Below are 13,350 nucleotides of genomic sequence, written 5' to 3' on the forward strand. Positions count from 1 at the left end.
CAGTGGATTTATTTGGAATGGTTGGGTAACGCGCACGCTGAAAGACTGATGAAACTGCGCATAAAAGCAGATGGTGCTTGCTGCTGTGTGCATTCTGTCGGGATAAACCGATCCGGTTCTGCTTCTGGAAGGATAGGATCAAACACGATTATTACGCACAGTCATCAAGCGCGTAAAACGATTCCACTTGGATTAAAAGTTGTAAACTCTAGCCCCTGTGGTTTGACGTTAGCCACCAAACTGATAAAAGACACGCGAGCGCGCAGATGCATTGTTTGGTGATTTGGGTCTTCGGGTACAACATTTTTGCGCGGTGACGCCCATGTGTTTCCCAGACAGGATGAGTGTGAGCGAGATTACGGGGACCTTAAGTCATATTTGAGCTTTTCACACACGTCTGTGAATGAAATTAAACCTGAAACACACACAAAAAAACTTTACATGGAAAATATCTTATACATCTTGAATGCACACAAGGACTAAAACTTCCAAGAAGAAAACAAAAACGTATAACGTATATAAAGCTACAAAGCAACAAACAGAAAATCTGTTAAACTTCAAGTCAAATTTAAAAAATAGATGTTTAAAAGAGTATGGCCCGTTAACTTAAAACCATCTATTATTTTAAATTTTACAGCATTCCATCTCTGTGTAAACATAAATGTTTTGGTTAAACACAACATTTGTGAAAAACAATTACATCTAATAAACCTTTTTTTTATATTTGACAGCATATTTATTTAATTTGCTGAACCTTCCACAGAGGGCAGTTCCCATTTTTAATTCTTCCTTTTTTCATTTGGGAAAGTTTCAACAAACGCAACTGCCGCATCTTGTGCTATTTTTTTCTGCCTTTTGATAACATTATAATGAATAAATGAAAATAAAATGTGCGTAATTTCAATGCAGGAGTCCCGACTTTTGAGTTTTTGATGAGGAAATGACATTAGAATTTCCTCTTTGCACCCAAACACAGAGTCAGCCGTCTGCTGGGACCACGGCCTACTTCTGAAACAGAGAGTACAATTCTGATTTTTATTTTATTTTTATCATTTTGTTTTTCAAGGTAGCTGAGTGTTTAGGGGACAGTCTGCATTTTTAATTAGATATGTGAAAGTCAGTAGACATTTTTTTATTTTATCTTTATTTTTGGAGCATTAGTGTGTTGTTGTTTAAATCTGGCATATCAACATTGAATAATAATATTGGTTCTATTTTAATTGGTTATCTTTTATGTGCGCCCTCAGTTCAGTGGGTGTGCACATGCACAAGGCCGCAGCTCTTTCCGCTTTAAAACTTGCGCAGAGGAGTAGAGAGCCTCTTGTATTGCCAAGTGTGTCTATTTTTAAGTGGGCACGTGCAACGTTGTGCTTAAATGTTTGGCGGGACTGTCAGAAGCCAGGACAGAAAGGTGCTGACCCTAACATGGAGCTGCGTGTGTTTGTGGTCAGTCCACTCACGTGCAGCAGCGCGGCTCTGTTCCAGCCTGCTGATCTGTGGAGTTGGCTGTTGTCTCACTGCGCCTCACAGCCTTCTGGACTGGCGTCAAACCAGCATCCAAACTGGCTTTGCCAGGGTCTGGCGCGTTTGTGGCGTGCTTGCAGGCCGATGCGTCAGGCACAATGGCCTTTGGGGCCTGACAGGCTCAGGATGAGCCTCATGAATAATGAACGAGGAGAAGTCATCGAAAGTTCACCAGACAGTCTCGAGCCAATCTGCAGATCGCGCAGGCGCACAGTCCAGGGAGGGCGGCAGTCTGCGCGATGGATTGTTTACTTCATCAACATCCACGGGGGGAGGAGGAAGGACAAGTGTCCATCACTTCCGGATGAGTCAGAGCGGAAACAGGAGCGGAATCCTGATTTGTGTCAAACTTTTTGTTTATGATCGTCTGACGTCGCGTGAAACAAAGTTTGAATATGCTTGGAGTAAAACAACAAATGTGATACAAAATGGATATAGTTCACATGTTTTAGAGCTCAAGATTAAAACATGTCATACTGGGAAATTTACAAACAGAAATACGCATAAATTATTCTATAACAGAAAGTTTGGTCATTTTTGTGATCAAGCAACAGAGCGGGATTTCCCTTCTTCATCCAACGGTCTATTTCGAAAGGTCTGACTATTTATTTATTTATTCATTTATTTATTTATTTATTCATTTATTTATTTATTTATTTTGCTGCTGCTTGATCAACTGTTCACTTTCCATCCTTTTTAAAGGTTAAAAATCTTCGCAGGTCTCACCTAAACAAGACCTTTGTCTCTTCTGGTCTTTCAAGTCCCAGAAGTTCTAAAAATCTGAGAGAACATCTCCGGGCAGCAGAGACCACGCGGCTCCAGAACCAGCTCCTGTTTCTGATAGCCGCGCGACACGAAGGCTCAAAGTGATTTAAAAAGAGCCGCAGGTGTTCTGCGTGACTGCGTAAGAGAGCAATCAAAGCAGACTTTTTTCAGACTTCATAAATTAGTGTCTTGTTTCGTAGGCTGTTTGCGCTGACTTTCTGCATGATATTTGATTATGCTGTTTTTTTTTCTTTTTCTTGCCTTGATGAGCTGCTCCTGTGTGTCTGGAGAGCAGAGAACATTTGTTGGAGATTGCAGCTCTCTCGCACCGCCACCAGAGCCCGCTTCAGACCAGGAAGATCAGGAAGAGGCGAGTGGCTCCAGCCTTTCCCTGCCGCGGGGACCCCCTCCCTTTATACTCTAAAGCTGAACCTGATCTGTCGAGTCCTGACTTCAGTCCTCAGAGTGTACCAACAGACAGCATTGACCCCAGTCTCCCGCACAGACGCACGGGAGAAGAAATAGAAGTGAGTCTGCCATCCTGACTCATCTGATGCCCCTTTCGTCCTCCGCGCGCAGACTCCGCGAACACAAACCGCACAACTCAACCACCAGTGCACCAGTCAGGCATTCCCCTAAAAACCAGTGTCCTACTTTCCTTCAGACCCAGCGCTCCCGCCCCCCGCGCGCCTTCCTGTCTTACAGACGGAGGGAAGAGGAGGAGGAGGGGGGGAATGTCAGGAGAACTCCACCACTGGACAGAGGGTTCAGCGAGTTGAAAGGTCAAAAGTTCGCGGTCGTGCGTGAGTTCCTCCTTCGCCTCTCCTCCTTAGTCACTCCACTGTCAAAGGCAAAGCGGCACGCGGGCGGGGGCACAGATCAGAGCTCGATAGCAGGAGGCCGAGCGGAGGTGAAGGCCTGACCTCCTCTTCCTCCCCTCACTCAGCGACAGAGCAAACCTGTCCTGCGCGCAGACGGGGGGCTGATGGGGGCGAGCAAGGAAGTTTGCAGAGCGCTACTGGGGGCTGCAAGGTGTTCAGTGACAGGGGGGCGTGACGGATGTGTCCGCGGGGCTGCAGGTGTGGCCCCCCAGCTTTACCTTATACTTCGACTTGACAAAGACGCGCTACCACAGCATTTTATATACGCTAATACAAAATAAAAACATATAATAAAAATGAAGAAAAAAATCAATAAATAAAATCAACTTTTACTTTAAACTTTTTCTCTTTAGTAAATAGTGAGTAAATGCATAAAAGATAGTAAAACATGTCTTTTTATTGGCTTGTTTTGAATAATAATAATAACTAAAGAAATCCTTCAATAAATAAATCAATTCAAATTATTGCATTAGTTTATTAATAATCTTTATGTTTTAGAGTCAGTTAAAGGTATTTTATTCTTATAGTAGCAGTGCTGTTGAATGTGTTACACCTCCTAAAATATATTTTATTTGAATTTTGATTGCATATGTTTTCTTTTTTTCTAAACTAAATATCTACTAAATATACACTAAAACACACTAAATATAGACTTAATACTCAATAGTTCCATACTTATTTTAACCCTACTAAAAAAAAGGGTAAAACCTTTTAACTAATTTAGGGGGGAAAACATAAACTAGGATAAAAATAGACTACTGTGACCTAAAAAGGCGTATTGTTCCGAAAAAAATCCCCAAAAAATATACAAATATAACCCAAGAATTTGGTTAAATAAATAATCCACTTGTTTTTAGAGTTGAATCTTTTTACGCGCAGAGGACACGTCTGTCGGTGTAGATTCTCAGTCAAAGGTCATGAAAAATGAAGAGTTTGGTGGGAACAGTTTGTCCAGTTGATTTTTTTTTAGAACTTTTCATTTAACTCTCTCAGTCACAGTGAGGTTTCTACTTTAAATTCAGATTTCGGTTCCTCTTGTTGACTGGTGAGGGGAACCATCAGAGGTCAATTTCAAGCCTAAAAAAGACCCTAAAAATGTGAGGAACATCCAGTAATTCTCTGAGCGTTTTTTGGTATTATATTATATTATATTATATTATATTATATTATATTATATTATATTATATTATATTATATTATATTATATTATATTATATTATATTATATATTTTGGTTGACTGGAAAAATACCAATTGTCCGTGTGTTGTTATTTTATTTTGCGTTTTCTTCAAATTTCTCCTTTTTGAACGTTTCTGGATTGTTGTTTAGTGGATAAATAGGCAGATCTTCTGGTATTTCTGTTGTTTTACGCGGAGCTGAACGGATGGCAGCGGGAAAGAGGCGACTTCATCTTCTTAACGCGGACGAAGGGTGTGGAGGACAGCCCATCAACAGGCTTCTGTTTTTCTGCTTCCATGTTTGTGAAGACACTGCAGCACACGTGACTAAAAGGAAAGGAAAGAAGAAGAGGAGGGGGTTGCACTCAGCACTATGGTGGGGGGTATTTACAACAAAAGGAAAAGGAGGCATGATCCATGAAGAAAAAGAAAAATGTGCGCAACGGAGAGGGAAAAGAAGAGCCCCCTCCACCTCCGCTGACCATTTGTCTTCAAGTAATGACTCCAAGTCGATTTCCAGAGGGAGGGAGAGAAGAAAACGACAGAACGAGCGAACAGAAGGGAGTGTGGAGGGGTGGAAAGGTCCCAAAGAAAGGCTGTGGGGAGCGGAGAGGGTGGGAGTGAGAGAGAGAGAGAAAGGGGGAGGTAGGATTGGTGCGGGTGAACTGGAGGTCAGCGCGTCTCACCGACATTAAAATGTGCACAGGGGAACGCGGGGTGACACGCCTCGCCTGTTAAACAAAGAGTGTGCCAAAGTCGCAGATTAATTTGAAAACTCGAGTCCCTGCACACACTTAACGCCTTAAAGAGCCCACAGTCTCCAGCAGAGCTGTCCCGCTCCGAGTCCCCCCAGCTCTTATCCGCTCAGGAGCAGCGCGGAGCTCCGCTTCCGGCTTCCCGCTGGAGGATCACCGGCAGGTCTCGGTGGCGCCGCGGACGAAAAGCAGTGCGCTCACGATCCCGCTCTTCTAGAGACCAGCGGCGGAAATGACATCTCCTTTTCCTGATAGAACTCGAATAATCCCCCTCCCATAACAAGAGCACGCGGGGCAGGGAGGCGATGCGCGCAGAGGTGCGAAAGCCGAAGGAGGAAATCACGGAACCGAGCCGCGGATAAACGCGATGAGAGCAAACACCGGAGATGGATGCGCGCGCGCGGAGTGAGTAACCTTCATCACTACACAAATGAACAACACGCTGCCTAACTCGCCCACGTTTGCGTGCGTGCGCGCGCGCGCCGTTCTGTGCTCGGCAGGTGCTTTTGCTCGTGCTGAGAGGAAGGGGAAGACCACGTGCAAACGCTGCTCCATAACCCCCACCCCTTCCTCATTTCCCTCCTCTTCCTCCCAGAAGCTTAGAGTTCTGCTGATCGATTCATATTCAGGCTGATCTGAACTTTGCTTAGACGGATTTCTGGACTGGAGAAGGTGGATGGTGAAGGCCATCCTGGTCAGAAGGGGGTTAAAGGTCATGCTGGTCAACTTTCTGCGCCTGCTGAGTTCAGGGCCACCCCGACCCAAATATGTTTCACATTTTCATAACTTTTTCCCGTCATAAAGTGGTGACAGGGCGGTTCAGGTGTCACAGTGTGGAAACAGGCCTGTTCGTGGCTTTTTGAATGCTCAGCTGTCAATAACTGATGCGGCCTGTTCGCACCTTTGCTGAATTTGGGGTATCAAACGAGCTTTGGTCATTTTTTATGTCGTTTGGGCTGCATGCCGTCTTATCTGCTGCTGTTTGCTTCTCAAGAAAATCGTTTTAACACATTTGAAAAACATTTTTGGAGACCCACGTCTCGTTTGGATACATTAAAGAATCGTCTGCGTTTGAAAAACACAAAGCTGAACTCCAAACTCGTGGGATTTCAGGCCCAGTTTCATTTAGATTTTTTTTCTTTAATTTTATTGTGTCATTTGCATGAGAATAACCAGGGAAACGGACTCGAAATCATTTTTCAAAGGACACAAAGGAGCAGAACGCGTTTCCCTGCTTCTCGGCTGTAATATTTCATGGCATTGACACGTCCGGTGGCTGCAGATAACGAGGCCGTTTAACCCTTCAATACATTCGCTTTAGCTGCTGCTTAGTTTTTAAAAAGTGAAACCTGCGTTTCGACTAAAGTAAAAAAAGCCTCCAAAACGGCTGTTCCACACTTCCGGCTGTTTATCTTCAGTTTTCATTTTCGTACACGGCCTTTGCCCCTATTGTTTTGGTTTCGGGTTAGTTTTGATCGAAAATATGTTCATTAGTGCTTTTTTTTTCTATGAAGCTATCGCAGTGATTCGTTCAAAGGTGACAGAATCCGCTTCCACTTTACTCCGAGTTTCATTTTCATTTTATTAATAACCGGAGTTTTATCATAAAAAACAATCAACCACTCAGAAAAAAGAACAGAATATATCCAATAGATGTGTTTGCCAAATATGTTTTTTTTTGGGGGGGGGGGTTATTTGTAATTTTCAGTTAACAAAAATTATTTATAAAACATTTTTGTCATACAAAACAACACTCATAAATCCTACGTATTTGAACATAAATCGTCCCTTTGCGCGCACTTCTGTTCAGCACACGGAGCTCTGCCTGGAGCAGAACAATAGCCTGAATGTTTGCTGCTGACAAAGCTGCACTCAGACTCAACACACCTTGATCGATACCTGAGCTGACCCTCAGCAGAGCAGAATGCCGGGTCAAGGTGACGGAAACTTGAACGCAGCCCGATAGAATCAAACCGTTTTGATTTAGGACTTTCAATAATCTGAGATTAGCTGCTGCCGCCAATTATATGTGATGAACGGATGACGAAGGAAACGCAAAAAGCAGGCATTGCTACCGAATTTCTATATTTTCTCTCTTATGGACACTTAGTTTACCACACTGGAATAGTAACTTGGAAATCCTGGTTGCAAAGTAATCCGAACAATATTCTTAGAATAACATTTTGTTTTTTATTTAATTTAATTTTTTTTTTGTTAATGTCACAAAGTCATAAGAATCCGTTAAAAAATCGGAGGTTTCGTTTCGTGCACAACAGAGCGGCTTAGAATAATTTAGAAGAACAAATAAAAACAAAACGTTAAAAGGCGGACAGAAAAAAAACGACAGAAAGAGTGAAAGAAAGAAGGAGAGGGGTCGTTCGTGTGGGTCTGTTTGTGTGCAGGTCGGATGACTTTTTTTAATTCAGTTAAATGAGAGTTTGCCGGACAGATTGCGAGTCATTTACCACAGAGAGCGGAGGATCTCTCCATCCATTCACCGCTCCATCCATTCTTCAATCACTTCTCTCCGCTTGGCCCGCGTTTTGCTGCGCCAAGTGATTTGTCTTTTCCTTCATTAAATTCTGTTCATTCTTTTGGGTCTTCTACGGTTCAGCTGCCAAGAGCTCTTTTTTTTAATTTACTCCCTTTTTGAATTAATTGTATCTCAAAATCTAATCCAATTGTCTGTTTGCATAAAGTTTGATTTTATTTGAGGGGAACTTTTATTTTATCTTACCATTAAAATTAAAAGATAAAAAGTATGTATTTTATATAAGAAAAATGCACGAAAAACGAGGATTCTTTGCTTTTGTCGCTGACTGAAACAGGTTTGCGCCAATGTGACACCAGAGAACTGCGGACCTGCCATGCCGGGCAAATCCCGTCGTTTACCTGCAGAAAAAGGAGGTCTTATTGCTTACGATAAAATATGTCTTTATAAATTTACAGTGAGAAAAAAATGGAGCTGATTCGGTTTTACTTTTATCTTTTTGTGCGTAAACTGTGATCCGCATGGCTCTCAAGGCCACAGTGTCAGTGGTCCTGGCTCATTTCCCCACAGCCTGGCGGAGGTCAGAGGTCAGAGGATGAGAATATTGGAAGTTCTGAGAGCAATAAAAACCAGCGGACGTGCAGCTGCCCCAGCAGAGAGCCCCATGTCTTCTATATCTACCCTGTAGATCCGGATTTGTGTGACGGTCGATGAAACAATCACAAATTCGCTTCTAGGGGAGTATATAGTGGACTTAAACACGTCGGCGGCGGCGGCGGCGGCGGACGCAGCACAGGGATGAGTTTGGAGAGAAACGTGTGGCTGTGGAGATAACTGTTAGCGGTTCCCTCTTTAAATAAAGGTATAGGGCTGAGAGCATTGATTTTACTGCTGCCGCGTGCTCGCGAGTTTTTCCCCTCTGAAGTGAGAAACATTTGGGCATTTATTGATTTTCGTATACGTCTTTGTGAGGTAAAAAAGGAAAATATCAAGTCTTTCAGGTCTTCACTGAATATAATCAAAGCTGGATGACGTTCGTTCAGTCTTTTTTTTATAGCAGGAATTTACAACACCATTTTACGATAAAATCTGTTAAACGTCACGTGACTATCCAACTGTAATGGAGAGAGGAATGACTCAAGGCTCTGTTGGAACAGCCATGTTCAAGACAAGTTCATGCTAGAGGGGGGACATGCTGTTTTATATGCCAGACGGGACGGGCTGGGTGGGGAGGGGTGCTAACGCACGTCTTTACCAGAAAATGGTGCTGAATCCTTTTTTTTTTTCATGCAAAGTTGTGCTGGTGATTTAGGAGGCCGTGCGCCCAGAATCACTTGATGAATTTTCTATCGATCCTAAACAAGCCAGATTCATCTCTGACACGGTGTTTACTGCTGTTTGGCGATGCAGGATGCAGGACACCCCCCCCCCCCTCCCGGTACCGGCCAATTCAAAGCGCAAGCAGAAAGCAAGCACATAGACATGACGTCATTTCTGTTTACAGCCAATTATAACTTTTTTTTTTTGGCAGTCAGTGGCCTAGGGGGGTGTATTTTGCTTCTCCCCCTGCACTCATTCAAAACGCTTGCGAAACGTGTCAGAGCCGCTTTGCTTTTGTTGTGTCTTCCAGCTTTTAGCTGCAAGTGGTGGAGAAAAGCGCGTGCCTAAAGCGCCAAAACAAAAAAAACCCGGCAAAGACAGGGTCAAGTACCGGAGGAGCGTGCGTAATCAAAAACTGAGGCCATACGATCATGCGCGTGTGGGCGCAGTCTGTATGTTTAATCCCATTTCCTTATCCGGGGCTCGTTCAGCAGGCATTCTATTGGCCAACCGCCGTCACGTGCAGCCCTAACTTTGTTCACTTGACAGAAAAGTAGGAGGGTTCAAAGGAACAGGAATAACCGAAGAGTAAAGGGATGGGATATAAATTTTAGCTATATATTTTCGAGTCAGTGCAATTCCACAAAAAGGCTGAAATTAATGGCCATGAGTTCCTATTTGATCAACTCCAACTATGTGGACCCTAAGTTCCCCCCGTGCGAGGAGTACTCACAGAGCGACTATCTGCCCAGTCACTCTCCGGACTATTACAGCTCCCAGAGGCAGGAGCCCGGAGCCTTCCAGCCGGACTCCCTCTACCACCCCCACCAGCACCAGAACCACCGGCCACGAGCCGAGCCGCCCTACACGCCGTGCCAGCGCGCAGCGCAGCCCGCCTCGGTGCTCATTCCCCCCCGGGGTCATGTTGCGTTGTCGACGGGGCAGGAGCAGACTACCACATTCTCGGACCAGAGCCACCGCTGCAACTCAGTCACACCGAGCCCCCCTCCGCCTCCGTCCTGCGGCCAAACGGCTCACGGTCAGGGCGCTTCCTCTCCCGCCAGCACTCGGAAGGACCCGGTGGTGTACCCGTGGATGAAGAAGGTGCACGTAAACATCGGTGAGAGCTGCATGTGAACTTTTCTGTTTCTGTCTGTCGCCGCTGTGTCTTTGCGTCCGCAGCCGCGGCTTCCTCTCGGTAAAGTGAGGAAGAGGGGCAGCCTGTGCGTAAAGATTTACGTTGGTCTGTGTGCAGGGTCAATATAATTACACCCTCCATAAATGTTTATAGCACCTCTCCGCTGCGCTGTCCTTTGAAGCCTGATCTCAGGCTGCTCCACTCTAATTCTTCGTCTTATGACAACTTGGAGTGAGCCCATAAGTTGCCTTTTATGCTTCGGTAATTTGATTTTAAGTGCTTGTATAAACGGCGGACTTTTCTCCACCGAGCCTCTCCAGCCCCGCTCGTTCCAGAAGACGGAGAGTTTTATGGCAGATGAAATATTCATGTTTATGGAGCCGGCCGTAAAATACTGATGTAAAAGCGGGCAGTCCCGGTCTGATATGGCTTTTCTGTCATCGTCTAACAGACCCGCCGTCCATGGAGTCTACCGGAGGGGCGGCGGAGGACGAACCTCCGCCCTGCACGCTCTCAGTCTCTGCACCGCGCGTCCGCTTGCTGTTGTCTGCTTGTAGTTTTCCAGATTAGCTGAACAGTTACCAGGCCAGGCATTCAGTGTGGTCGTGTGCTGCCACACCACCACCCCCACCGCCTGCAAGAACGCCACCTTCATTGTGAAGGCAAACAAAGCTACCATCCAGAATTGTAAAAGAAAACTGTCAGGGCTCCAAAGCGCCAGGCCCGTCGCTGATCCCGAACCTCAAGAATGTTCCTCGAAGCCCCCTTCCTCTCAGCCATGATCGCGCGGGTACAAACGTGTCCGAACAGCGCGCGCTCTCCAAGCCTCAAACTTGAGCTGCGCTTGGTTTGCTCTCCGTCAGCAGCTGCGTCGACGCGCCTGCACTGCCGCGGGGCGCGGGATGTCACCTGCACGTTGAGCCAACGATGGCTCTGGAAAAGAGTAAACAGGCGTGAATGCGGAGCGTGAGAGCGCGAGGCGGCGAAGGTCGCAGCTCCTGCAGGGGGTTCGGCTTTATAGAAACGTTTTTGTTCAGCGATAAGGCAGTATGTTGGTCTCAGGGAGTGAATCGCTCTTTCATTGTTAAGCATACATTTGCTGTGATCGTTAGATCTGTTGGTGACACGCTGTTTTTCTGTACACCCCCCTCCCAGTAAACTCCAGCTACACAGGGGGAGAACCGAAGCGCTCGCGGACGGCCTACACGCGCCAGCAAGTCCTGGAACTGGAGAAGGAGTTTCACTACAACAGATACCTGACGCGCAGGCGGAGAGTGGAGATTGCGCATACTCTCTGTCTGTCAGAGCGCCAGATCAAGATCTGGTTTCAGAACCGGCGGATGAAGTGGAAGAAGGACCACAAGCTGCCCAACACCAAAGTCCGCTCGGGGACAAACGGAGCCGCTCTCCCCCAGACTGTGGCTGGTTCTCAGAACCGCCCCTCTGGACATCTATAGCCCCCCTGTCCCACCCAGAACCCCGTTCTCTGTTTGACCCCTGAAACTGAAGACTGAGGAGTAAAAACAGCAACCACCGACAATGCACTTTGGATCGAAGCGATTCCTTCTCACGTCCGTGTGGGCGCGACCTGAACACACTCACGGAGCAGGACGGAGCGGGGGGGGGGGGTATTGGGTTAATCTGACATGTAGTCAGTCACTAAAGGAGTAGGGCTCCTCAGCCTCCTTCGGTTCCGAGCAGATGGCCTTTCTCCATCCGTCATGGCGGAAGATTCCATCTTTGATTCGGAACCCCAGTCCCAACCTCCCAAATGCATTCTCAAGCACGCGCCTGCGCGCACACATCCCTACTGCCAGTAAAACATGAGAAGGAATAAAGACAGGGAGAGCTGCCTCACGAGCGCCGCGCGCGCGCCTGTCCTGCTCCTGCAATTCCTAATGTCTTTTGAAGAACGAATAAAAGCTTTACAAACATGTTATCTAGATTTTCACGCGCTGGTGTGAGAGGTAGTACGCGCGAGTGTTCCTGTGCTCGTCCATGTGTCGTGATGCTGCAGGGAAGGAAGCGGTCCGTCACGCTGATGAAATGAAAATACACTTCATGGGAGTTTTTTTTCTTCCTCCACCGAACTGGGCTTGTTCATCGAGGTTGCCTGAAAACTAATAACCACACCAAATAATGCAAAAGCGCAGCACTAGTACTATACTGTTACCTCAGTTGTACGTAAATATATAAATATATATTGTATGTATTTTGTCATCCTTTTTTCTTGTTGTTTGTTTCATTAAATGCTAATTTTATGGGCTTTAATATTTTTGAAATTATTGGACGAAAGATAATTATGACCTTCCAAACTAAAGGCCCTTTTTCCTATTTGCTGGAATTCATCGGTTCTGCAAAAAGAGACTCTGGGAGCTGAGGAGCGCCCCCGTGTTCTGAACACTTTCTCTGGGCTTTTCTGCACTTCCACGGCGCTCGTGTTTCCCGTGTTTACCTCGGTGCCTCCGCTCAAATGCCCTGCGACTGTTTATAACGGATCATGTTTTATTTACATTCCAAATGTCAGTGCGAGAACGCACGGATAATGCTGTTCTCCAACGTTGGTTGGCTCCCCGAATATGAAGTTGCTCCTTTCTCTGCTTGTGCCTCATGATGTGCTGTTGTAAATAGTAAATAGAAATTTTAAAAAAGTCTGATATGTTTTCTTTTTTACGCAAAAACAATTGGTTTTAATTCATATTTTCATGTGTAGTTGCGCTTTTTCCTCTCCAAACTCTGATTTATTTCTCTGGGTTGATTGATTTGAAGCCGGGAGTTTGGCTCTGCTGGGGCGAATGCGGCTTTCTCAGGGGTTGACACAAAGAAGTGGGTTTTTTGCGGCTTTTGCACACAGAATGCGCTCTGGCGCACAGGCAGGAGGGCGCGATGATGCGTCCGTCACGGCCTTGAGTGATCGCGGTACATTACGCGCAGTAATCTTGTTTTAAATCACAAGCCTTCCCCCCGTTTCACTCCCGTTCTCCCGTTAATTTAACGGCAGCTCAGGCGCACATGCGTCACAGTCCTCTTTGGTTTCAAAGGCGAAAACATCAATGCTTCATGATTATTTTTTATGCTTAAATTAGTGTAACTACTGCGCAACATCTTCCCTCCCTTTCCGGTGTTCCGTGGGCTGCTCTGGCGCGCCCATGTGTGTTGTATTTATTTTTTATTTATGGTATAAAGGGAGCGGGCCAGCGCAATAGCTCAAACGTTGACAACCAAATAGATAATCAACAAGACGAATGGCTTCTTTTGTGCAGCGCGGCTCCCGTATTAATTCTCATTTTCTTTTCTG

At 45.7% G+C, this 13,350-nt stretch overlaps 2 protein-coding genes across 6 annotated transcripts in view; both read left to right on the top strand.

Moving 5' to 3' along the window:
- The window catches only part of LOC110015536 (homeobox protein Hox-B3a), a 77,751-nt gene that overhangs the window by 19,737 nt on the left and 44,664 nt on the right, over positions 1-13,350 (top strand). The window contains exon 1 of one of the 5 annotated variants that reach the window (XM_023957829.1): positions 4,982-5,508. The exons of the other annotated variants lie outside the window; for them this stretch is intronic. The gene's annotated coding sequence lies outside the window, so the exon portion shown is untranslated. Of the gene's footprint in view, positions 1-4,981; positions 5,509-13,350 lie in introns of those variants that run through there. 5 annotated transcript variants of the gene reach the window in all.
- LOC101170024 (homeobox protein Hox-B4a) lies at positions 8,305-12,706 on the top strand. The gene is made up of 2 exons (XM_023957839.1): positions 8,305-10,034; positions 11,208-12,706. The coding sequence occupies exons 1-2, from the start codon at positions 9,575-9,577 to the stop codon at positions 11,507-11,509; spliced, it is 762 nt and encodes a 253-aa protein (XP_023813607.1). The 5' UTR covers positions 8,305-9,574; the 3' UTR covers positions 11,510-12,706.

Source organism: Oryzias latipes, chromosome 8, assembly GCF_002234675.1.
Source record: "Oryzias latipes chromosome 8, ASM223467v1".
Taxonomy (NCBI): Eukaryota; Metazoa; Chordata; class Actinopteri; order Beloniformes; family Adrianichthyidae; genus Oryzias; species Oryzias latipes.

Bases quoted from the DNA above. Each gene is read 5' to 3' on its own strand.
- LOC101170024 (XM_023957839.1), top strand. From the start codon at position 9,575: ATGGCCATGAGTTCCTATTTGATCAACTCCAACTATGTGGACCCTAAG. The intron at 10,035-11,207 runs GTGAGAGCTGCA...CCCCCCTCCCAG, and splicing joins GAAGGTGCACGTAAACATCG to TAAACTCCAGCTACACAGGG.